The sequence below is a fragment of the Bufo bufo genome, chromosome 4, assembly GCF_905171765.1.
Source record: "Bufo bufo chromosome 4, aBufBuf1.1, whole genome shotgun sequence".
NCBI classification, from domain to species: Eukaryota; Metazoa; Chordata; class Amphibia; order Anura; family Bufonidae; genus Bufo; species Bufo bufo.
In genome coordinates, this window is record NC_053392.1 from 376,387,893 (window position 1) to 376,413,302 (window position 25,410).

The 25,410-nt window shown below is 44.4% G+C and overlaps 1 protein-coding gene across 12 annotated transcripts in view; it reads left to right on the forward strand.

The window, feature by feature from the left end:
* Nucleotides 1-25,410, forward strand: part of EYA4 (EYA transcriptional coactivator and phosphatase 4) — a 390,423-nt gene that overhangs the window by 359,380 nt on the left and 5,633 nt on the right. For all 12 annotated transcript variants that reach the window (XM_040429159.1, XM_040429165.1, XM_040429163.1 and 9 more), the window contains 3 exons: nt 2,960-3,074; nt 7,574-7,695; nt 23,041-23,141. In XM_040429159.1, the coding sequence (XP_040285093.1) occupies nt 2,960-3,074; nt 7,574-7,695; nt 23,041-23,141 (338 nt within the window). The remainder of the gene's footprint in view (nt 1-2,959; nt 3,075-7,573; nt 7,696-23,040; nt 23,142-25,410) is intronic.

Genomic DNA, 25,410 nt, shown 5'->3' on the forward strand with positions numbered 1-25,410 from the left:
CCTCATCCGACTGGGTCAGAATCCTGTAGGCCTCTTCAGAAGAATACCCCCTGTTTGACATTTTGGACTACTAAATTTAGGGGTATTCCCTGAGACTACCCAAGAAAAAAAGCAAGCCTGTCTTACAAATGGGAGGCTAGCGAAGTACCGGAGGCCGCTGCGGTTGATAAAAAATATCAAAACTGATTTTTTTTATCGCCGCAGTGCGTGTAAAATGAATGTGCAGTGATCAAAAAAATATATATTTTTTGTCACTGCGGTGGGGTGGGCGTGGGTGAACGCACGTGTGGGCGACCGATCAGGCCTGATCGGGCAAACACTGCGTTTTGGGTGGAGGGCGAGCTAAGGTGACACTAATACTATTATAGATCTGACCGTGATCAGTTTTGATCACTTACAGATACTATAAAAGTACAAATGCTGATTAGCGATACGCTAAACAGCGAATAAGTGACTGCGGTGCGGTGGGCTGGGCGCTAACTCTCGCTAAACTACCTAACCAAGGGGCCTAAACTATCCCTAAAACCTAACAGCCAATACTAGTGAAAAAAAAAAAGTGACAGTTTACACTGATCACTTTTTTTCCTTTCACTAGTGATTGACAGGGGCGATCAAAGGGATGATCAAAGGGTTAATTGGGGTGCAGGGGGGTGATCCGGGGCTAAGGTGTAGTGTTTGGTGTACTCACAGTTCAGTCTGCTCCTCTGCTGGATCCAACCGACGAAAAGGACCAGCAGAGGAGCAGACAAGCCATATAACAGATCATATTTACTAATATGATCTGTTATATGACTTGTGATTGGATTTTTTGAAAATCGCCAGCCTGCCAGCCAATGATCGTTGCTGGCAGGCTGGTGACGAACTTGTTCTTTTAATTTTGCCGGCCCGCGATGCGCATGCGCGGGCCGGCTTTGAGCGAAATCTCGCGTCTCGCCAGATGACGCGTATATGCGTGATTGTGCGCAGCGCTGCCACCTCCGGAACGCGAATCTGCGTTAGGCGGTCTGTAGGTGGTTAATGTGTATGTATCTTTATTATCCACTGACTGAGACAATAAGATTACCATTCATTAATAACAAAAAATGATAAATAATAATCATTTATCAGGGACAAAGTGTAATATTCAAATGATATGTCCAGGTTAAAACTACAAGGGCCAAGTGGGATTGTAAACATTTATTTAAAGGAAATGTGTCACCTAGAAATTTGTTTCTGCTGGTTAAATCCAGATAGTGACAAATATCCTCTTTTTATAATCTGTTTTTATTTTCCTGATTGTAGATCTTTTTTTAACTCTATTTACTGTACATGAATATGGGGGTAGCCATCCTGTCTAGGCTGTACATTTAGAGATATGCTTTACAGCTGCCACCGTGGACCATAAACATACTAGTCTGGAGGGAACCTCATTGACTTCTATGGGAGAGTTTTCTAGGCATGCTCTGTGACTTGTGGAGAGGGTGTTGTACAAGATAAGAGTGGATTCCGTGATATCTATGTATAGGTGATATCTGTCATTGTAATCATGCCTGTGATAATGCGATGACTGCTAAAAAATGATCTGTAAAGACCAAGAAGTGGCTTAAAAGGGTTGTCTCACTTCAGCAAATGGCCTTTATCATGTAAAGTAAGTTCATAAAAGGCACTTACAAATTTTTTATCCATATTGCTTCCTTTGCTGGCTAGACTCATTTTTCCATCACATTATACACTTCTTGTTTCCATGGTTATGACCAACCTTCAATCCAGCATTGGTGGCCATGCTTCCACACTATAGGAAAACACTCCGGCCTGTGTGCATTCCTATGGTCCCAGTCACCACAGAGGCTAGTGCTTTTTTTCTATAGTGTGCAAGCATGGCCACCAATGCTGGACTGCAAAGTAGTCTTAACCATGGAAACGAGAAGTGTATAACGTGTTGAAAAAATTAGACTAGCCAGCAGAGGAACCAATACGGACAATCACAATACATTAGTAACTGCCTTGTATTAACTTACTCTACCTGATAAATGCTAATTGCTGAAGTGAGACAACCCATTTAGTGGCCAGAGCCCAAACTGCAGGATTTCATCAATTGTTAAACATTGATAATGACATTAAAAATTAAACATATCATCAGAAATTATTTAAAAATATCTTTAAAGGGGTTATTCCATGATTGATGTAAAAAATGAAACTCAGGCATCATATAGTACATGACAATTCCTTTCTAACAAAGATAGAACTAGCCCTGTACCTCACATGGATCCAGAGATCTTCCCATTCATTGCTCTGCTAGATTTATATCAAGCTGACAGCTCAAGGGAGTGTCTTTCCTGCTGCTGCTAGGGGGGCGTGTCCAAATTCTCCCTATTACAGCTCAGGAGGAGTGTCTTTTCTGCTGGAGCTCCCTGCCTATCACAGCCCAGGAGGCAGTTGAACGATGAAACTGAGCATGTGCGGCCTTCTCTGTGAGCAAGTCAAAGAAATAAGAAAAGAACAAACAGCAGGTGGCGCTACACAGATACATTTTATTGAATGACTCAGTGGCTATTTAACATTTTTAATTACATGCAATTACAAAAGTATACAGATCTAGGTGCTCACTTGAAAACTGTAGAATATTTTTTCATGGGACTACCCCTTAACATAAAAACTTGATTTAATTTTCCCTTTAAATCATAGTAACTACATATGTAGAATTTCTGTAGCTAAATATATATACACAACAAAACACTTTTGAATGAATGTTGCATTGAGGGTTTTCCTCTGTAACTTATTGCTCTGCATGCTGGTTTACAGTGCACAAAGGTATCATTCAGTTATAGTCTTTTGCATATAATAAATCAGTAATTTTCCTATAACGAGAGGTTGCATATCATTTTATAAAAAACAGAGGAAAAATTTAATGGAAGAAAGCATTTCACATTTCCATGAAAGCAGTATTTAATCTATGATTTCCTGCCTGTTTGTGCTGAAGGACTTTTTGGCCCAGCTAAGAGGGAAGCCTGGCTTCAATTGCGAGCAGATCTTGAAGTCCTGACAGACTCCTGGCTCTCAAATGCACTTAAATCACTATCACTCATTAGCACAAGGTAAGTCGAAATGTATGCTTATATTTCACCACTAAATGCACAGTTACAATGTCACTTAAGACTTGTTTTTGTAATTCATTTCTTCGCCAAACTAATTTAAAGCAGATACAAATGTGGTCAGGGCACACAATGGTAGGCAGTGTTTTCTCTTCACTGCTACGCATAATCTTTGTGGACGGAGAAGGTGTCATAGGCATACCTGTAACAGCTATTCCACTCAGTACACCCCTGACTTCAAACACACGGATTCACTAAAATGTTTGGTAAATGTGACAAAGCAGGCTCACAAATGTTGACAGATATGCTTTAACTCATTCTGCATGATTCCAGACATATATCATTTTTATTTCCTTCATAACTAATCAAGGATATCCAGTGGAGGTCAGATAGTCCAGATGTAACAATAGTAACATGAACCTTATTTCAGTCATCATTTTATGTCAGTTTAAATTAGCCAAATGATACTTCAGTATGGTGAGGTCATTGATTTAATGTATAGGCACTTTGGGAGCACTGACTCTATAGGTTTAAGGGGGTTTCCGGGCTTATAATATTGATAGAATAGATCATCAATATCAGATCGGCGGGGGTCTGACACCTGGAACCCCCGACAATCAGATGTATGAGGAGATGGTGCACACAGTGTGCACATGCAGTCTCCCGTCTCTCTTCCTGCTCACTCAGCTGTCTATGGCAAAGTAGCAGCAGAACAGGAAGGGAGACGGCATGTGCACACTGTGTGCGTCGTCTCCTCATACAGATGATCGGCTGGGGTTCCGGGTGTCGGACCCCCACCGATCTGAGATTGAGGATAGGTCATCAATATTAAAAGCCTGGGAAAAACCTTTAATAGTACTATGGATACTATTGTAATACTTATATAGGCATACAGCGTTAAAGAGGTTGTCGCATAAAGAATATTGTTTTTATAATTATATCCAGCCCATAATAATGGACATTTTTTCTCCTGTCTGCAGCAATTCCATGAATAATGTTAGTACCATGCCACCTGTTAATTCTATTGAACAGGCTTTCTGTGTCCTCCTCAGTAAATATGTTAAGGTGGACACACATGCTCAGTCTTGTCTCACTCCCTGATCATTTGGGTATTTCATGGTGTGAAGAGCCACCATTTCTGAAGATGCAATATCTTCTCTGCTTTTCAGAGGAAATGCTGAGCAAGTACAGCTGTATCTCCTTTGAGAAGTAGAGAAGATGCTGCAGCTTTAGGAGCAGTGTGCTCTCTAAACCAGGAATTCCTCTGTATACCCAAAGTAACCTACAATAGAAATAGCGAGTGGCACCATAATGATGTTATTCCTGGATTACTGTATAAATACAAAAATAAAATGTTATAATTTATTGGCTGGATATAAACAGAATTCTTTGTGGGACAACTACTGTACTTAAAGGCTATGAACACCTTTGGGGGTCATTTTTGTTATCATTTAATGTTACTCATTTTGGGCTAAAAAATATGTGTTTTTTTTCATATAATATATAAAATGTGAGTACTGAGCGGTGTCCATTGCTGATTTTGTGCTGTGCTGGTGGAGTGATGGGGCCCAGGGCCAGGGTAGCTTTGCCGCACAGTGGGGGCGCTGTGTGGCTACTGGGTCCCGTCGCCTGCTGGTGCGGTGCGGGGGCGCCGGTGGTTGCCGCGCCAAAGTTAGAGTAGGTCCCCACTTGAAGAGGCAACCTTGTCGCGGTAAGTGGGCCTATGCTCTTTGATCAAACTGTATACTAATGCCTCCTTTTAGTGCATAGCATAGAGTTATATTTATTATAAATTGTGCTGAAAAGCCATGTTTTCTACAACCTTCACTTTGATTGTATCTACAGACTATTTTGCTTTCTGTGTCACAGAGAATCAGTCTGCGCTCATGGCTGGAAGTGTAGCCCTTATTTTGGAACTCCTGACATTTCAAAAACACTCATTAAAGCCATATTGTAATCTAACTGATAATGGTTTAGTTATGATGAGTGTTTATGAGCTGTCAGGAGTTCAGAGATAAACGCAACATCCTGAGCCACCAGAGCAGTTCTCTGAAGGGATTTAACTGTAAAGGGAGAGCTTGCTAGTGAAACAGAAAGCTATATAAGGAAAAACTGTTAAAATTTTTTAATAACGATCAACTGTTAAATATTTTAGCCCAAAATGAGTTAAATGCAATAATAAAAAAATGCCATTGAAGCCTTTAAAATAATAAAGTTCTACAGCCACCACTAGGAGAAGCATAGAAGCGTACTGTATACATTTATACATTAAACTCAATAATACAATAGTACATATAAACTTTCTCCTAGTTGTGAGTGCACACAAGAAGAATTTTATCATTAAAGGAGTGTTCCCATCTAAACCACTCAGAATACCCATTGTATTCGGTGGCCAGAGTTGGCCGAAGCTATGGAAACAGCTGAGTGCACTGTGCTACCCTGTTTCTATAAATCACATAGAAATGTGTCACTCATTATACTAGCAATGTTTTTAGCATCCTATACTAGATGAAATCGCCACCTCTTTGTCTCTACAATGTGATCTATTTGTATCACCATAGTGCCACATAATAGCTGCAATGTTCTATGTAATCCCATATTATTGGCTATAATACATTTTATTAATTTAATTGGCATTAGTCACAAATTATATTTCAGTTCCCCAATATTATAGCAACCATGTCACAATCTGTTTATTTTATGATTCAAAATAATTAAGGTGGGTGTTTAATATTGTATATTGCTGGACTCTTTTTTTTGCATGGGAATTCCTAAAAACAATGTAATTTCATAATTTCATTGTGTCTACTAATATTATTATCATTAATTACCTACGTGAAAGCAGTGTAATTTTTGGCATAAAAGATTACAGGAAATTTATGTATTCATCTAACATATTTTAAAAATGATTTATCACTATGTTCAGAGCCAAATAATATTGCACATTGGTAGACTGGTCGATATTGTAATTTTACAAAAAGTGCAAAATATAAGAGTGAAACTGGATCGCACATCCTCAATACTATGCTTTTATCTAATAACTGCTTCTCAGCATAATTAACATCGCTTCTCAACGCAATTTATCATATACCTACCCCTATGTTGCATGCTGTACATGAGGCATTAGTATACAATTTGATCAAAAATCATAGGCCCACTCACCACGACAAGGTTGCCTCTTTGAATTGGAACCTACTCTAAATTTGGTGCAGTGCTGCGCTGCGACCACCAGCGCTGCAGCAATGCACCAGCAAGCAGCAGAACCCAGCAGTCAAACAGTGCCCCGCTGTCTGGCAAAGCCACCCTAGGCTGAATGGGAAGGAGTGCTGATACCAGAGGGGGGAAATAGAATAGATTCTACAGGACATGTAAAATTTAAGAATGAAACTGGATCGCACATCCTCAATACTATGCTTTTATCTAATAACTGCTTCTCAGCATAATTAGCATCACTTCTCAGCGCAATTTTTTACATGTTTTGTAGAATCTATGCTCTTTTCCCTCCTGGTATCAGCACTCCTCCCCATTCGGCCCAGGTGCATTTTATTTAGCAGAGTCTGCATAAGGGCCTGTTCACACGGCCGTGTGAAGCCCGTGCCCGTGCTGTGGTCCACAAATTGCAGTCGACTAAGGATGGGCACCTGCCGTGTGGCAGCCGCATAGGGATCGCAGCCCCATTCACTTGAATGGGTCCACGATCCCTCCGTTCAGCAAAAACATAGAGCAAGCTCTATCTTTTTGCGGTGCGGAAGCACGGAACGGAACCTCAGAAAGTACTCCGTAGTGCTTCCGTAGTGTTCCGTTCCGTGGTTCCGTTCCACACCGTTCCACACCGTTCCGCATCTCCGGATTTGCAGACCCATTGAAATAAATGGGTCCGCATCCGTGATGCAGAATGGCCACAGAACGGGACCCGTGTATTGCGGATCCGCAAATGCGGTCCGCAATACAGGCACCGGCTTCACACGGTCGTGTGAACAAGCCCTAAGGGTGTATAAATTTGTACCTCTCAGTTGGAGTTCCTGAGAGTATGTGATAAGGTGTGTTCCACACCTGTTCACATGGTGCAGTACTGCACGGCGGCCATTGTTGCTTTGGTGCTGTGCTGGTGGGTTGGTGGGGCTCAGTGCCAGGGTGGCTTTGCCAGACAGCGAGGGCGCTGTTTGACTGCTGGGTCCCGCTGCCTGCTGGTGCGGTGCTGTGGCGTCAGTGGTCACCGTGCAGCGCTGCGCTAAATTTAGAATAGGGTTCTATTCAAAGTGACAACCTTGTCGCGGTGAGTGGTCCTATGCTTTTTGATCAAATTGTATACTAATGCCTCATGTACAGCATGCAGCATAGGGGTAGGTATACGATCAATTGCGCTGCGCTGAGAAGCAGAATGTTAATTATGCTGAGAAGCAGTTATTAGATAAAAGCATAGTGAGAATTTGCAATCCAGTTCTTGTTCTTATGTTTTACAGATATTGTAATTTTACATGTATTTTTTTTTTCCCCCACAGAAGTAATAGTGTAAATGTCTTGGTGACAACAACACAACTTATTCCAGCACTTTCTAAAGTCTTGCTGTATAGTCTCGGAGGAGTTTTTCCAATTGAAAATATCTATAGCGCAACGAAAATAGGTAAGAGTTTTCATTCACTTTATAACAAATATAACCAAGCTATAGAGAATGAAGGATCTTCAGGACACACTCTGCAGTATACTGTATGCAGAATAGGCTTGCTCTTATAAATAATTTAACATGCAACATATGGGATAGGCATAAGGCCATCCTTCATATGAGATAGGGCCAGGAGCTATTCACTGCTGCAGAGGATTTCTATAGTTTAACAAAGCTCCCATGCCTACACGTTACATATGAATACTACAGTGAGCGGGGCCCGGTGTAATAGAATACAGTGACTGCACCGGCCCCCGCTGCCATACCAATATCAGTTGCTGGCCCCCAGCCCCTTCTCCCTCCCCACTGATACATCGCCAGCCGCGCTGTGCAGCATCACGGACGGTGATGTATCAGTGTTAAATGGCAGCATTCACTGCCAAAAGACGCACTGCCATTTCCCCCACACTTTTGGGGGGAAAAAATGTGTCTTATAGGGCAAAAAATACGGTACGTCATATTAACCACTCTGTGGTGCATTTAAATTGTTCTACAGTTTCTTTTGGGGTGTATTTGTGTAAAAAAAAAAAAAAAAAAACATTAGTTGCCGTTCTGCGGTGCAGTTACATTGTACTATACACTTTTTTTTAGGGTGTATTAATAGTCTAAAAAGTACGTATTTATTTGTCATTTTGCGGTGCAGTTACTTTGTACTACAGCTTTTTTGGGTTGTATAAGTGTAAAAGAAAGTACATATTTGCCATTCTGCGGTGCAGTTACATTGTACTACACATTGTTTTGGGGTGTTTTAATAGAAAAAAAAGTACATCTTATTTTCTGTGTTGCAGTTACATTGTACTACAGCCTTTTTTGGGGTGTATTAGTGGAAAAAATAAATACGTTTTATTTGCCACTTTGTGGTCAAGTTACATTGTTCTACAGCTTTTTTGGAGTGTATTAATTCCCTTTTCATTTAATTATTTTATCTAACAATATGTCATACAGACAAGTGACAGGTCCTTCAAAGGGAACGGGCAGTGGCCAAAATGTTTCTGTCGCAGACAGCAGAAGAAGGGGTAGTGGCAGTAGGAGTCGCAGCGAGAGGCCTGAGCTCCCAGTGTCATCTAGCTGTCGTGTCTTGAACAGCAACCCAGCTTTGCTTGAATGGTTGACTCGGTCTTCTACTTCATCGCAAGTGACATCAGACACCCTCAGCCAAGAGTCGGTGGGTTCTTCAGACACAATGCTTAGTTGGCATGGCCCGCGAGCCGGCCCTGTGCCCTCACCTGTCCTCAACCTGCCTCTGTCCTTTTCTGTTCCCTCCGCCAGACAAGCATTATATGCTGTGGGCTCAGCTCCACTACACAGCGAGGATGAGCTACTAGAGGATAGTCAGCAGCTACTGCCTAGCCAAGATCTGGAGGAGACATCCGCTGCTTCCTCCGGTAGGCGGGAAAGTAGTGATGAGGAGAGTGGCGTGGGAGCGGTCAGGCTCCTGGCTCAGAGACCGTTGATGAGGACATCAGTGATGTGCAGACAGTACTCAATGATGATGTAGCCGATCGCAATTGGGAGTGGGGTGATGAAGGGGCTTCATCATCATCAGGAGAAGAGGGTGGCAGCTTGCGAGTGAGGCAGCGGCGGAGCCAGCAAGTCAGTAGCATGGCCGGGAGTCAGCAGGGTGGCAGCAGTGGGAGGTCGGGAGCCAAACATCCCCAGGGTAGATCGCCCACTTCGCAGGAGACTACATGCTCTGAAAGTAGCGGCGCAGGGGTTCACGGAGGCAGTAGTAGCAGGCAGTCAGTACAGAATGTTGAGGGGAAAATGCCATACTCACTGGTGTGGCAATTTTTTTGTCAGGCCGCCAGAGGAGGTGAACATGGCCATTTTCTAAATTTGTGGGCAGAAGGTAAAACGTGGCCAGGGTGCCAATGTTGGCACCACCGCCCTGCATCAACATGTGCAGCGTCACCATAAAGTGGCCTGGGAGAACCGTGGCTCCGATGTGGTTATCCAGCCTGCCTCAGCAACTGCTACATTACCCAGTGGCAACCACCCAATTTCTTGCAGTCAAGGCTCCACCACCTCAGCCAGAGGGAGCTGTCTGTCCTTCCCATCATCTTATAGTCCTGATGCTCCTGCTCCTACTCCTCATCAGTCATTCTGTCAGCAATCGATCACCAAAGCGATTGCCAAGAGACAACAGTATGAATGCACTCATCCAGCGGTGCAGAGGCTGAACGTTCTCCTGGCCAAGTTGCTGGTAATGGGTCCCTCCCTTTCCAAGTGGTGGACTCTGCACCTTTCAGAGAACTGGTGGCTTGTGCTGAGCCGAGGTAGAAAGTCCCAGCCCTGCACACATATGTAGAACAGAAGGTGGGCCAGTCCTTGAGCCTGTCGGTGTCTGCCAAAATGCAGGGCACCGCCAACGTGTGGATCTGTAACTATGGTCAAGGACAATATATATCCTTTACGGCCCACTGGGGAAATGTAGCTCCTGCCCAGCCACACCAGCAACTTAATTATATGAACAGAGAATGGCCATAAACAATTTCTTGATGATACAGGCAGAGGGAGGTACTCCCCTGTGTAACTACAATGTTAGCCAGTGGCAGCTGATGTGTGACACCTGCTGTTTGCTCGGACCCTTTGAGGAGGCCACGTTATTTGTCAGTCGCCAGGACTACGGGATGAACAACGTTATTCCACTGATTCATGTCCTGGAACAGATGCTGCTAAATCTGGCTGGCCAGGGGACAAGAGACATGACACCTACATCTCACGGCCACATAAGCCCTGTGGGTGCTGATCTGGATAAGGAGGAGGAGGACATTGGAGCACAAGCAATGTGTAGCGAAATGGGTGTTTTTTCTACACAGGTGAAAGAAGAGGAGGAGCAGGAGCAACCAGAGGAGCAAGAGGGAGATGAGGAAGATGAGGCAGATGACCAAGGCACACCGTGGCAGTATGCAGTGGAGATGGAGGCAGGGAGTCCCTCCAAGTCACTTGTGCAAATGGCCCACTGCATGCTCACTTGGGTGGGTAGTGACAGCAGAATTGTCACCATTCGGCAGAGGGATGACTTCTGGCTCACCACCTTATTGGACCCTCGCTACCGGTCCAAAATTGTGGGCTTTTTTTACACCCGCTGAGAGGGAGGACAAACTGAACTACTATAGAGACATCCTATGTAGTCAGTTGGCCGCTGCCTATCTGCGACATCGTCCATCCTCTCGCAGGTCTGACTGGGGGGGCTTTTGCACTCTTGTTCCACTGCCATGGCTGCTGTGGTGGGGTGGGGGGTAGGAGCAGTACCAGCTACATCAGCAGCAGCTTGAGTCTAGAGTTGTTGACGAGCAGTTTTTTTCACCCGGCTAGTGAAGAAACACCAGCAGCAGCATGTAGACATAGAGCAGAAACTGAACCAGCAGGTTGTGGCATACTTGGAGTGCACCCTGCCACCCCACATCAAAAATCCCCTGGACAACTGGGTAGCCAAACTCAATTTGTGGCCACAACTTATCGAGTTTGCCCTGGACAAGCTTTCTTGCCTGGCCATCAGAGCGGGTGTTTAGTGCGGTGGTGGCCATAGTTACCCCAAGGAGAACTCGCCTGTCCACCCAAAATGTGGAGAAACTGACGCTTGTGAAGATGAATCAGGCGTGGATCAGCCAGGATTTTCCAAACCAGTGCCTGATGCATCAGACTAGATAATCCATAGTGCCATACCTACACTTTGACAAGAGGCCTGTTTCTTGTGGCTACCTTCTTCAGCTACTATACTGATGCTGCCATTTGCCTGATACCACACCTGATGCCAGGTGCTCCTTCTGCCAGCCACCATCTTCAGCTGGTACTGGTATTTCCCCCCAGCCCCCCACTCTGTAACTGTGCCACTCTGTGGTCTCCTCATGCTGCTGCTACATCAACACTATGTCTCTGACCATTCTGTGGTCTCCTCATTCTGATGCCACCTTACCACTCTGTGGTCTCTTCATGCTGCTGCTACTTCAACATTATGTCAATGGGACACTCTGTGGTCTCTTCATGCAGCTGCCATATCACTACTCTGTGGTGTCCTCATGCTGCTGCCACCTCAACACTATGTCACCTTGCCACTCTGTGATCTCCTCATACTGCTGCCACATCACCACTCTGTGGTCTCCTCATGCTGCTGCCACCTCAACACTATGTAATTGGGCCACTCTACGGTCTGCTCATGCTGCTGCCAATTCACCACGCTGTGGTCTCCTCATGCTGCTGCCACTTCAGTACTCTGTGGTCTCCTCATGCTGCTGCCACCTCACTACTCTGTGGTACCCTCATGCTTCTGTCACCTCACTACTCTGTGGTCTCCTCATGCTGCTGCTACCTCAACACTATGTCACTGGGCCACTCATTTGTCTTCTCATGCTGCTGACACCTCCCCACTCTGTCACTGGGCCACTCTGTGGTCTCCTCATGCTGCTGCCACATCACCACTATGTCACTGGGCCACTCTGTGGTCTCCTCATGCTGCTGCCACATCACCACTATGTCACTGGGCCACTCTGTGGTCTCCTCATGCTGCTGCCACCTCATCACTATGTCATTGGGCCACTCTGTGGACTTCTCATGCTGTTCCCACCCTCCCCACTTCATGACTGGTCCACTATTTTGCCTTTTTGGCCTTATTGACATCATGATTTATTTGACCCTTCTTCTGATCTGTCAGAAGGAAGGAAAAATGAGACGCACAATGGATCCTGTCTATGTAGCAGCTTTAAGGCCTGTATGACATTGTCCCATCAGAATTGGCTTATGATTTGGTAGCCAAAAGCAGGATTGGGTACAAAACACAGAAGACTTGCAAATATTCCATCTCTGTTCCACTCCTGTTTTTTTTGGCTTTAGCAATACTGATGGATTATTGACCAAATGCTAACTGAGTGAAGGCGGATCCTCAACAGACAGGATCCATTTTTTGGGGGGTTATTGTCCTGACGGAGCAGAGGAAGGGCAAAATAATCAGTGGCGTCAACACAAACTTACTGCTGACACTCTCTCCACTCTGTCAGGAGCGCTCTACTTGTATAAGCGATTAATAAAACCGGTTCTGTAGACATCTATGTGGAATCAGCTGACGATGGTATAAAAGGAGTGAGCTTCTTCTTGACATCGACCTGTAAGTGTCATGGATGAAGTTAGCAGATAGCTGGAACATATAAATAAACTACGGAGCTTATAGGTGAGCCCTATAAAACCCTAAGAGCTCTCCCTGACTGCTATGCACATGCAAGGGTCTGTATGGTAGACGATTGCATGCCCGCGTACCTAATAATGTGTGACACCTGAAAACCCTATAATAGTGAGGGGACACGACCACCGGCTCCCTGCACTTAATACGGACGGAGTCAGGGTCACCTAGAATTAAGCCAGCAGGGAAACACAATAAAGTAAATGACTTATCTGAACCAACCATAAACCGCAAAGTGAGACAGTATGGGAGGGATTATAAAGGAAGATGATTAGTCGAAATAAGTGACACCTGGCAGAAGGAAAGGAGATGAGAAAGTGAAACCAAAACAAAGAACATCATACAAGAGGTAGAGAAGAACGTCTACCAGATCTTCTCACAGAACTGGCGGTGACAGTACCCCTCCCTCTACAGGTGGACTCCGGATACTCAGAGACCACCTTCTCAGGATGAGACCTATGGAATGCCCTGATGAGACGAGTGGCCTTAATGTCCGCCACTGAGACCCACATCCTCTCCTCAGGACCATAACCCTCCCAATGAACAAGGTACTGAAGAGAACCGCTGATAATGCGAGAATCCACAATCCTAGAGACCTGAATTTCAAGATTACCATCAACAATAATCGGAGGAAGAGGCAAAGAGATGGGTACAGTGGGTTGGACATAAGGTTTTAATTGGGACTTGTGAAAAACATTATGGATCTTCCAAGTCTGAGGAAGATCAAGGCGGAAGGCAACGGGATTGATGACGGACAAGATCTTATAAGGCCCAATAAACTTAGGACCCAACTTCCAGGAGGGAACCTTCAGTTTGATACTCTTTATAGACAACCACACCAGATCACCCACATTCAGGTCCAGACTAGGCACACGTCTCTTATCCGCCACACGCTTATATCTCTCACTCATCCTCTTCAGATTACCCTGAATCTTTTGCCAAATAAATGACAAAGACGAGGAAAATCTCTCCTCATCAGGTAAACCCCTCTCCAGAGAATGTCCCAAACTGCGGATGAAGCCATATGCACCAAAAAATGGTGACTTATCAGAGGACTCCTGGCGACGGTTATTTAAAGCAAACTCAGCCAGGGACAAAAAAGAATACCAATCCTCATGATTCTCTGCCACAAAACAGCGCATATATGTCTCCAGATTCTGATTGACGTGTTCGGTCTGACCATTCGACTGCGGGTGAAAAGCAGAAGAGAACGACAACTGAACCCCCAAGCGAGAACAGAAGGCCTTCCAGAATCTGGAAACAAATTGCGTGCCCCTATCAGAAACGATGTCTGAAGGAATGCCATGCAATTTAACAATATGATCAACAAACGCTTGCGCCAGCGTCTTAGCATTGGGTAACCCAGGAAAGGGAATGAAATGTGCCATTTTGCTAAAACGGTCCACTACCACCAGAATCACAGTCTTCCCTGAGGAACGAGGCAGGTCCGTAATGAAGTCCATGGACAGATGCGTACAAGGACGGGAAGGAATGGGTAACGGGAGGAGAGAACCCGATGGCCGTGAATGAGGGACCTTGGCACGAGCACAGGTCTCGCAGGCTGCCACAAAACCCTCAAACATCTTACAAAGAGCCGGCCACCAGAATCTCCGAGCAATGAGATCCACTGTGGCTCTAATTCCCGGGTGCCCAGCAAGGACAGTATCGTGGTGCTCCTTAAAAACCTTGTGTCGTAAAGCGAGAGGCACAAACAACCTCCCAGGAGGACAAAGATCAGGAGCCTCTGCCTGGGCTGCCTGAACCTCTGCCTCCAAATCAAGATAAAGAGCAGAGACGACCACCCCTTCAGCCAAAATGGGACCCGGGTCTTCAAAGTTCCCCCCTCCCGGAAAACAACGTGACAGGGCATCCGCCTTCACATTTTTAACCCCAGGGCAGAACGTAACAACAAAATTAAACCTAGAAAAGAACAAAGACCATCTGGCCTGTCTCAAGTTCAGACGCTTGGCCGATTCCAAGTAGGCCAGATTCTTATGGTCGGTAAACACGGTAATAGGATGTCTGGCTCCCTCTAACCAATGGCGCCATTCCTCAGAAGCTAATTTGATGGCCAACAACTCCCTATCTCCCACATCGTAATTTCTCTCTGCAGAGGAGAGTTTCCTTGAGAAAAAGGCACACGGTCGCCATTTGGCAGGAGAGGGACCCTGAGATAAGACCGCACCCACCTCAGAAGCATCCACCTCAACAATAAAAGGTAGAGAGACATCTGGTTGTACCAAAATGGGAGCGGAAGCAAAACTCACTTTAATGCTAGAAAATGCTTTAAGCACATCTACCGACCACGAGGAAAAATCCACCCCCTTTTTAGTCATATCAGTGAGTGGCTTAACAACAGAGGAATAATTCAAAATGAACTTTCTGTAATAATTGGCAAAACCCAAAAACCGCATCAGCACCTTCTGATTCTCAGGAAGCTCCCAATCAACACAGCACGGACCTTCTCAGGGTCCATCCGAAAACAAGAAGCGGAGAGAAGAAAACCAAGAAATTGAATCTCCGGAACTGCAAACACACATTTTTCCAGTTTAGCGTATAATTTATTCTCCCGCAGAATCAGCAAGACCTGACATAGGTGGTCCCGATGAGTCTTGAAATCAGGAGAAAAAATCTAAATGTCATCTAGATACACCAGTACAAATTTCCCCATTAAATGATAAAAAATGCTGTTCACAAAATGTTGGAAGACGGCCGGAGCATTCATTAAACCAAAGGGCATAACCAAATTCTTGAAATGACCCTCAGGAGTATTGAAGGCCGTCTTCCATTCATCCCCTTCCCTGACCCTGACTAGGTTGTATGCCCCTCTTAAATCTAACTTAGAAAAAACTTTAGCCCCAACAATCTGGTTAAACAGGTCCGGGATCAGAGGAAGCGGATATGGGTCACGAATCGTGATACGGTTCAGCTCCCTGAAATCCAGACAAGGTCTTAAAGAAGCATCTTTTTTCTTAACAAAAAAAAAAAACAGCGGCAACAGGTGACTTCGAGGGTCGGATGTGTCCCTTTCTCAGGCTCTCAGAGATATAAGTACGCATAGCGACTCTTTCAGGTTGGGAGAGATTGTATAGTCGTGATTTTGGCAGCTTGGCGCCTGGGATGAGATTAATAGGGCAGTCATATTCCCGGTGAGGGGGCAACTCCTGGACACCACTCTCGGAAAACACATCCGAAAATTTAGAGAGAAAAGATGGCACAGTCTTGGTAGAAACCTTTGAAAGAGACGCCGTGAGGCAATTCTCTCTGCAAAACGCACTCCAACCATTTATTTGCCTTGCTTGCCAATCAATGGTGGGGTTATGTTTAGTAGCCCCAACACTAGAGGAGTAGGTAATCTGCTTAAAACGAAACATGACATATCCTCAACATGAGCGTCACCCACAGTCAAACGGATATTGTGAACTATGCCCTTTAACGATCTTTGAGAAAGTGGAGCGGAATCGATAGCAAAAACAGGTATATCATTTTCCAAAGTGCATACCTGGAAACCATGCGTTGTTACAAATTGATTATCAATGAGATTGACAGCTGCTCCACTATCTACAAAAATCTCACAAACAATGTTCTTGCTGTCTAGCGTCACCCTGGCAGGTAGGAGAAAACGGGAACTACAAGCAAACGGCAAACCTTCGATTTCTGCATCAACCTTGCCAATAGTAGCAAATGGAAAGTTTTTAGAGGTTTTTTTTTGTTTTTATTACCCTCAAAAAACGCCATGAATCTCCTAGAGGGGCAAACATTAGCCAAATGATTTATACCCCCACAACAGAAACAAACCCTCCTCTGAGAGCTGAATCCTCTACTATCAGAGGCAAGCAAACCCAGGTGCATGGCCTCCTCCTCAGAGGGGATTGAGACAGACTGAGACCCCTGCGCACTGAATGAGACAGCCCCACTGTCCTTGGGCTGAATATGACAGGAAAGAGTAGTCTCCTCTCTCTCTCTAAGACGCCTGTCAATACGAACAGCTAGAGACATGGCTGACTCTAACGACGCTGGTCTCTCATGAAAAGCGAATGCGTCTTTCAATCTTTCCGAAACACCATGGCAAAATTGACTTCGGAGTGCAGCATCATTCCAACCAGTATCAGCTGCCCATCTCTGAAATTCAGAACAATATATCTCTGCGGACTGTTTACCCTGGCATAAAAGACGCAGTTTAGATTCAGCCAGAGCAATACGATCCGGGTCATCATATATCTCTCCCAGGGCTACAAAAAATTCATCCACCGATTGGAGGGGCCGTGCCCCCACCGGCAGTGAAAAGGCCCAAGAGCGTTATCCCTGAGCAGCGAGATGATGATCCCCACCCTCTGCTCCTCATCACCAGAGGAATGGTGAAGTAAGCGAAAATGGAGTTTGCAAGCCTCTCTAAAGCGAACAAAATTCTCACTACCCCCGGAGAACGTATCCGGGAGCGAGATCTTAGGCTCGGAACAAACTCCATGAACGCCAGCAGAACCGGTCACCTGAAACTGAGACACAGTTTTACGGAGATCTGCTACCTCCAGCGTAAGACCTTGCATGCGGTCAATCAAGGCTGAAACCAGATCCATGCTTAAGACGGTTATGGCGGTTTTATAGTGTCACGGATGAAATTAGCAGATAGCTGGAACATATAAATAAACGAGCGACTGGCTTGATCCCAAACTAAGGAGCTTATAGGTGAGCCCTATAAAACCCTAAGAGCTCTCCCTGACTGGGTCTGTATGGTAGACGATATGTATGGTAGACGATTGCATGCCCGTGTACCTTATACTGTGTGACACCTGAAAACCCTATAATAGTGAGGGGACACGACCACCGGCTCCCTGCACTTAATACGGACGGAATCAAGCCAGCAAGGAAACACAATAAAGTAAATGACTTATCTGAACAAACAGCAGAAGCAGCCTCCAGCAGTGAACACCTCATCCAGGAAGTAGTATAAACCGCAAAGTGAGGCAGTATGGGAGGGATTATAAAGGAAAACAATTAGTCAAAATAAGTGACACCTGGCAGAAGGAAAGGAGATGAGAAAGTGAAACCAAAACAAAGAACATCATACAAGAGGTAGAGAAGAACGTCTGCCAGATCTTCTCACAGAACTGGCGGTGACACTAATGCTGAGTTCACACTTGAGATATTTGGTCAGTTTTGGCCCCGGTAACTGCCCAAATAAGTGAAGTGTGCAGTGATTCTAAGAACGACGCCTGTCATGTGTGTGTCATTCTGACACAGTATTGTTTGACAACCCTATGCATGTTACTGCAAGGCGCATTGTTCTACACCACTGTACAGGCTCTCTGCAGCCAGTAAATAGCTGTTTAAATTTGAATCAAATCTTTTCAGAGAATTCTGCAAACCGACCAAATCAAATTTTTTAGAAATTCGCTCATCTCTAGTATTAACGGCAGGTGTCATATATCATTGAGTGCATCACTGTACAGTACACTGACATTCATAGCTAATCTGTTATGTTAACTGTTGCATAAGTTGTGTCTGTTTTACGGGCAGGTGCAATTTTTTGCGTTGTACATAACTGCAGTGGAACAAAATGTATCATTGCTAATACCTTCTGTTAGCGATACATGGCCAACAGATAGTTGCCTGTGACTTCTAAAGGAATGGGCAGTGGCAAAAATGTTGCTGTAGCTGGTACAAGTAGCAGCAGAAGAAGTGATGGTAGCAGCCGCAGCAACAGGCCAGAGCTGCCACTTTCATCCAGCAGTCGAGTTTTGACCAACAATCCAGCTGTACTGGAATGGCTGACTTGCTCTTCAACATCATCTTAAGTGACAACAGATACACACAGCCAGGAATCGGTGCGTTCCACGCTTAGTTGGCATGGCCGGAAACTGCCTCTATGCCCTCATCTGTCCTGAACCTGACTCTTGCTTTTGCTGCCCCGTCTGTTAACCAGATAATGGTAGCCACCATCTCTGCTTCACTATTTAGCGATGATGAGCTTTGTGAGGACAGTCAGCAGACTTGGAGGAGAAGTGCGCTGCAGTCTCCTTTAGGTGTGCAACTACAGATAATGACACTCGGTGGGATCACATGTTGCGAGAGGTGAGGGACATGCGCAAGAGACAGGTGAGGGTGACATAAGTGATGACCAAACATATGTAGATGATGGTGTAGCCGATTGCACGTGGGAGCCAAGTGAAGAGTGGGTATCATCATCATCAAGGGCGAGGGTGGCAGCGTGCCTGTGAGACAGTAGGATAGAAACGTGCCTGTGAGACAGCAAGTTGAAAGGGTGACCCTGAGACAGCAGGGCGGAAGCAGTGGGAGATCTGTAGTCAAATGCAGGAGGGGTACACCATCTGTGAGGAACACATTAGTAGTTTATGGGTTCATAAAAGCAGTGGCAGTAAGGCATCACGCAGTGGTGGAGGGAAAATGCTATACTCAGCTGTGTTGGAATTCTTCACCAAGTCACTGGGGGACGTTAGCATGGCAGTATGCAGGATGTGTGGGCAGAAGGTGAGGCACAGCCAGGGTGCTAATGTTGGCATGACAGCCCTACATCAAGACATGGAGTGTTAACATAAAGTGGTATGGGAAAACCGTGCCTTTCATTTAGTGTTACAGCATGATGTGGGAATCTCTGCATCTCCCACTGGCCCGTAACCCCTCTAAAGCAATTAAGGCTTTTCAACGTCAGCAGAAGTACGCTGTCGGTCTTTCCCATCGATTTCAATGTTGTTTATTGCTGCTGATGCTCCTCCTGCTCCTTGTGACTTGTTTCTACAGCAATCGATCACCAAGGTGATTGCAAAAAGACAACAGTGTGTGTGCAGTATAGGTGCAGAAACTAAAGTTATAGTCATTCCCTTTCGAGGTAGTTGACTGTGCACATTTCAGAGAACAGATGACTTGTGCGCACCCAAGGTGGAAAATCCCGAGCCAACATTACTTTTCCAAAAAAGCTGTACCAGCCCTATACACGTACGTTGAGCAGATGCTGGGCCAGTCCCTGGGTCTCTCAGTATCTACTGCCACTAATGATCATAATGTAGTATGCTGGCACACTGGAATATTGTGCAAAATGGGGCATTACTTCTCACCATGTGCTGATGCTGCCACCATTCTGATGCTGCCACTAATCTGATGCCACCTGCCTGCTGCCTCTACTGATATTCCTACAAAGGGGCTTCTTGGCCTCCTGATAAGTACATGTTGCAGTTTTCCAAGTATATGCATACAACTGGCCCCGCCCTTGCTATCACATTGCTGTTGGGTTCTACTACTACTGTGATCAGCCACCATCTTGTGCTGTATGACACGGCTACTGCCCCCCTCCCCCCCAGCCCACTCTGTTATGGGGCCACTATTGTCCCTGTTTGGCAATGTTCGCCATTCATTTTCCTGTTCTTCTGATCCGTCAGAAGAACAGGGTGAAAAATTATCCTGTATTTTAAGCATTCGTAAAGCCTCTTTCACACGGTCAGTATTTGGTCAGTATTTGATCTGCATTTTTAATCCAAAAGCAGGAGTGAGTCCAAAACACACAGAAGAGATGTAAATATTTCCATTATATTTTAGTGCTGTTTTGGACACACTCCTGTTTTTGGCTTACAAATACAGATCAAACACTGATAAAAAATACTGATCATGTGATAGAGGGTCCGTGCGTGAAGTGGGTCCAAAACACAGAAAATATGTAGATATTTCCATCAGATTTTATCTCTGTTTTGGACTCACTTTTGGTTTGGCTTACAAATACTGATCAAATACTGATGCAAAATACTGACTAGTTTAAGGATGCTCAGAATACAGGATCATTTTTTTTTGTTTGTTTATTTTTTTTGGGGGGGGGGTTGACAAATCAGAAGAATGGAAAAACAAAGAGTCATGTGAACACAACCTTACTGCCACTGCTTCTGCTATCACTCTGTCATGGGATCACTATTGTCACTGTTACTACCACTGCCACCATCCCCACTCTGTAATGGGGCCACTACTGTCACTGCTATTGCCACTGTTGTTGCTGCCACCCTTCCCACTCTGTCATGGGGCCACTACTTGAATGTTGGTGCAATGCAAAGTTAAGTCCATGGTGATAAATTAGATCTGACGGTGACAATGAGCTGTATTACTGACACACAGTAATTTGACAGATAACAGAAGGGATTAAAAATAATATGTTTCGACTGCCATAACATAGATTAAAAGAACCTCTTTTTTCACCACTACTTTATTGGCGCTCCCTCCATTTCTTTATTTTGTTCCACTAAGAAGCCGTTTGGACCCAGCTCCTGCAGGGGTGCACATGGGTTTTTTGCTGAGGGGTGCTGTTTGCATTTCTTTTGGTTTAACACAAGGGATTAGCAATGCATCTTGGTGCACAGTATTGCTGCCACTGCTGCTGACTACTTGAATCTTGGTGCACTGCTCAGTTAAGTCTTGGCGATAAATTAGACTTGATGGTAACATTGACTTGTAATACTGATGCACAGTAAATCAACTAACAGAAGGGATAAAATATAATTCTTAGTGCACTGAACACTGATGTACATGCAGTCTCCCTGAACCCTCACAGCACTCTCCCTGCACCCTTCCTTGCAGTTTAAGTTCAAAGTCTTCAAACTGGGATTGGGCCACCAAGTCAGAAGAATATGATTAGGCATATTGGGCTGGGTATACCAGATTTGTGACAAATTAATTCAGAACAAATTGAATTTGTTGGTGAACTTCGGCAAAGCTGCCGAATCTTATTTTTCAAAACTTTGCTCATCTCTACGCTGGAATTATAAATCTCTATCCATTGTGTAGTGGATGGAGCTAGTTGCTCGGGTGTTGTTCAGTGGGCACAGCTCTGCAGTAACCAGATTCATGCACTCCACTCCACAGGAAACATTGTTGTGTAGGTCTTGAGTAGTACTGCAGAACAGTTGACTGGCAGCAGTGCATGACCCCTTCTGATCAGAAATTGATGGATAGGCCCTGAATAGTAAAATCCTGGAATACCCCTTTAAAAGGCCTGCTTCCTGGAAGAGGCACTGTTACCGTAAATAAGACTTTGGAGCAATGGCAAGTGAGAAAGAAACCTATTAAAAGTCATCAGATTACTTTAGCATCCCCCACACACACCTTCTACACTGATCAGTCACTTGAAATTTATTGGCAAAAGTCTGTCTTTAGTGAGAGAGAGCTGGATCATCAGCGTAATAAGATCAGGTTACAGTTGGAGCCTATAGAAGTCTATGGATAGGGGAGAGAGAGAAAAATGAGATAGTAAGTTTTCTATCTCACTTCAGTGCTTAGTTCCCACCTACACTGCTCCGTATTGCATTATAATGTCATTCATGCTGCAGTTTGTCTCGGAGTGTGTTAGAAAGTGATGGGTCAGTACAGTGTCGGACTGGGGTGCCTAGGGCCCGACAGTAAAATGTATTTTGGCCACTGTACGGATACATTCAAATATAATAAATAATCTAACACGTTTTTAATATGAAAATAGGCTGGTTGAGGTGCTGTACATTGAATATATGTATGTAGTGCAGTAAGTCTACTGTGTTATGTGCCACTTGTGCAGGGGGTGGGAGACTAGGGGCCCACCTTGCTCAGGGGCCCACCGGGGGATTCCCCTGTACCCCTGTGGGCCAGTCCGAGCCTGGGTCAGTAGGATCTGTTCTTCCTTGTGTGTGCTGTTTATGAGAGGCAGTATAGCAGTTAGTCTTTGTAGCTAACCTCAAAGAAAACTGTGAATTTGATTTGGAGCCTGCAGAAGAATAAAATTGGTAAAAAATTAAGACATGGGTCATATAATGGTATTCCTTATGTAAACACGGGAGTTTAACAGTTGCAGATTAAGCAAACGACACTATAAAGTGCACACATAACAGGTAACTCCAACCAATATATAGTATGTCTCAATTGCTGATCTGAAAACTTTAATAAGGGATGCTATATACAGTGTGCTCCCAAACTTTGGGTACATGATGACAGAGCAGTTAGACCAGAAACAAAGCCTTGCATTGTTTTTCAGGCAAAGTAAGCTGTTATCAGTGTATAATGTCCAGATCTGGTTCTCATGTAACTTTTGTTGTTGTGAGAAATTCCCAAGATGAAGCTCATGCTTGTAATTAGGTAACTGAATTTTGCTCTCATTTATCTTTCAGGGAAAGAAAGTTGCTTTGAACGCATAATACAAAGGTTTGGCAGAAAAGTAGTATATGTTGTAATTGGGGATGGTGTAGAAGAAGAACAGGCGGCAAAAAAGGTAAAATATATTCTTGTGGGTCCTGAAAATGCTTACTTACATATGTCTCTCTTTCTGTATTGTATATAGTTTCATTTTTCATAGCTAGATTGTTCCACTTTCAGTCTGATTTGTACTAAAGACAGTGTGGAATATACTGTAAATAGCAAAGGTAAAAAATAAGTACAAAATATAATATAATACAATAATCTGCAATCTGCCAAGATAAAACCATTTAAAGACTATGTACACCTTTGGGGGCATTTTTATTAATGCATTGTACTTATTATGAAGTAAAAATAATGTCTTTGTACAGAGCTGGGATACTCTACTAGAAGGATCTGAATTTTCTCTCTGCTCTGTCAGACATGGTGCTGACAGGCTCCTTATCCCTGCTCTCAGACTCAGCAAAGCTCAGTCCTTATCTTACCGATAAGAATGTGGCTTAAATAAGTGTTTATGATCTCTTAGCAATTTAGGGGTAAGGGATATTATATGACTGGCAAAAAGTGACATTTGGATTCACACAGCTAGAAAAACAGTAAACCCTTTGTGACATAATGGCTCCATATTTTTAATAAAAAACCAAGTGAAAAAAATAATGTTTAGCACAGAATTAGTAAAAATGCAATCATAAAACAAAATTGCTGCCAAAGGTGGACATAGCCTTCAAACTTTGTCAATAAATGATATTTTAAGCTTTATGTTCTTGATCCATAAATATTTATTTTACTCACTTATGTACTGTAGCACTGACATATTCAGACATTTTAATTTATTGCTGTCTCCAATGGCTCACAATCCCTGTCAGTATATTTTTGGAAAGTGGGATGAAACCCACGCAAACACCTAACTCTATACAGATGTATATTTGGACAGAATAAAACCCAGGATCCCAGTAGTGGAAGACACCAATGCTAACCATTGAGCCACTGTGCTGTTACTTCATTTCTGATCACTAAAGATTAGTGTTGATCGAGCACCAAAGTGCTCGAGTAGAACACTTTGGGATGCTCGGGTGCTCTACAGAGCACCTGAGCACAATGGAAGTCAATGGGAGAATCCGAGCATTAAACCAGGCACCCCCTGCTCTGAAGAGGGCAGGGTGTCTGGTGCATAGGAAAAGGTCAGAAATTGATGGAAACACCACTGAAATGGTTCGGGAACAGCATGGGGAGGATGTCTGGATGCATCCTGAACTCCCAGGTCGCTGCTGGGAACGATGTTGTCTGAGTAGTGTGCCACTTTTGCAGACTGACAATAACACGCACCAAACCGAAGATAAAATTTATTTTAGGGGAAAAATTGTTAGGAAACATTCTTTCCTGTATATTTAATTGTATATAAAGCGCAAGTGCTGCCAAAAATTACAAGGAAGAGGCACTCTGATACAACCTATATATCACATAAAGGAGGGCCTCATTCACATTGTGGTACAATTGTTCAGGTAGTGGTCTCCTACACTCATAAAGCCTATGCACTTAGAGAAAGGGCTGCCAAAAATTACAAGTAACAGGCACTCCAATACACTCTTTATTACACATAAAGGAAGGCATCATACATACACTTGAAAAATTATGATTGATGGCCTGCTGGTGACCCTCAAAAACATTAGGAGCAAGGGCCTGCTGGTCACCCTCTAAAACATTAGGGGCGAGGGCCTGCTGCTGATCTGACCATCTAAACATTAGGGGTGTGGGTCTGCTGCTGAGCTGACCATCTAAAACATTATGGGTGAGAGCCTGCTGGTGATCCTCTAAAACATTAGGGGTGAGGGTCTGCTGCTGAGCTGACCCTCTAAAACATTAGGAGCGAAGGCAGCCTAATAAGCATGTTGGTATGATGGAGGAGGACGACGAAAGGAAGATTGAACCATATACCCTTTTTTGTGGTGGAAGGGGTGCATGGAAATACAGTGTATTCAATAAACCATAAAAAACACATTTAAAGAGCCATTATGTTCAGCCGCTTTCCTCTGGTGGAGTAGAGAAGTCAGGGGCAATCCAGGCCTTGTTCATTTTGATAAGAGTCAACCTGTCAGGATTTTCAGTTGACAGGCGGGTGCGCTTATCAGTTATTATGCCCCCACCAGCACTAAATACCCGCTCTGACAAAACGCTGGCGACAGGGCAGGCCAGCACCACCAAGGAGTAGAGCGCCAGTTTGTGCCAAGTGTCCAGCTTGGACACCCAATAGTTGTAAGGCACAGAGGGATCACTGAGGACGCAGACACGGTCTGCTACGTACTCCTTCACCATCTTCCAAAACTTTTCCCTCCTTGTGACAGTAG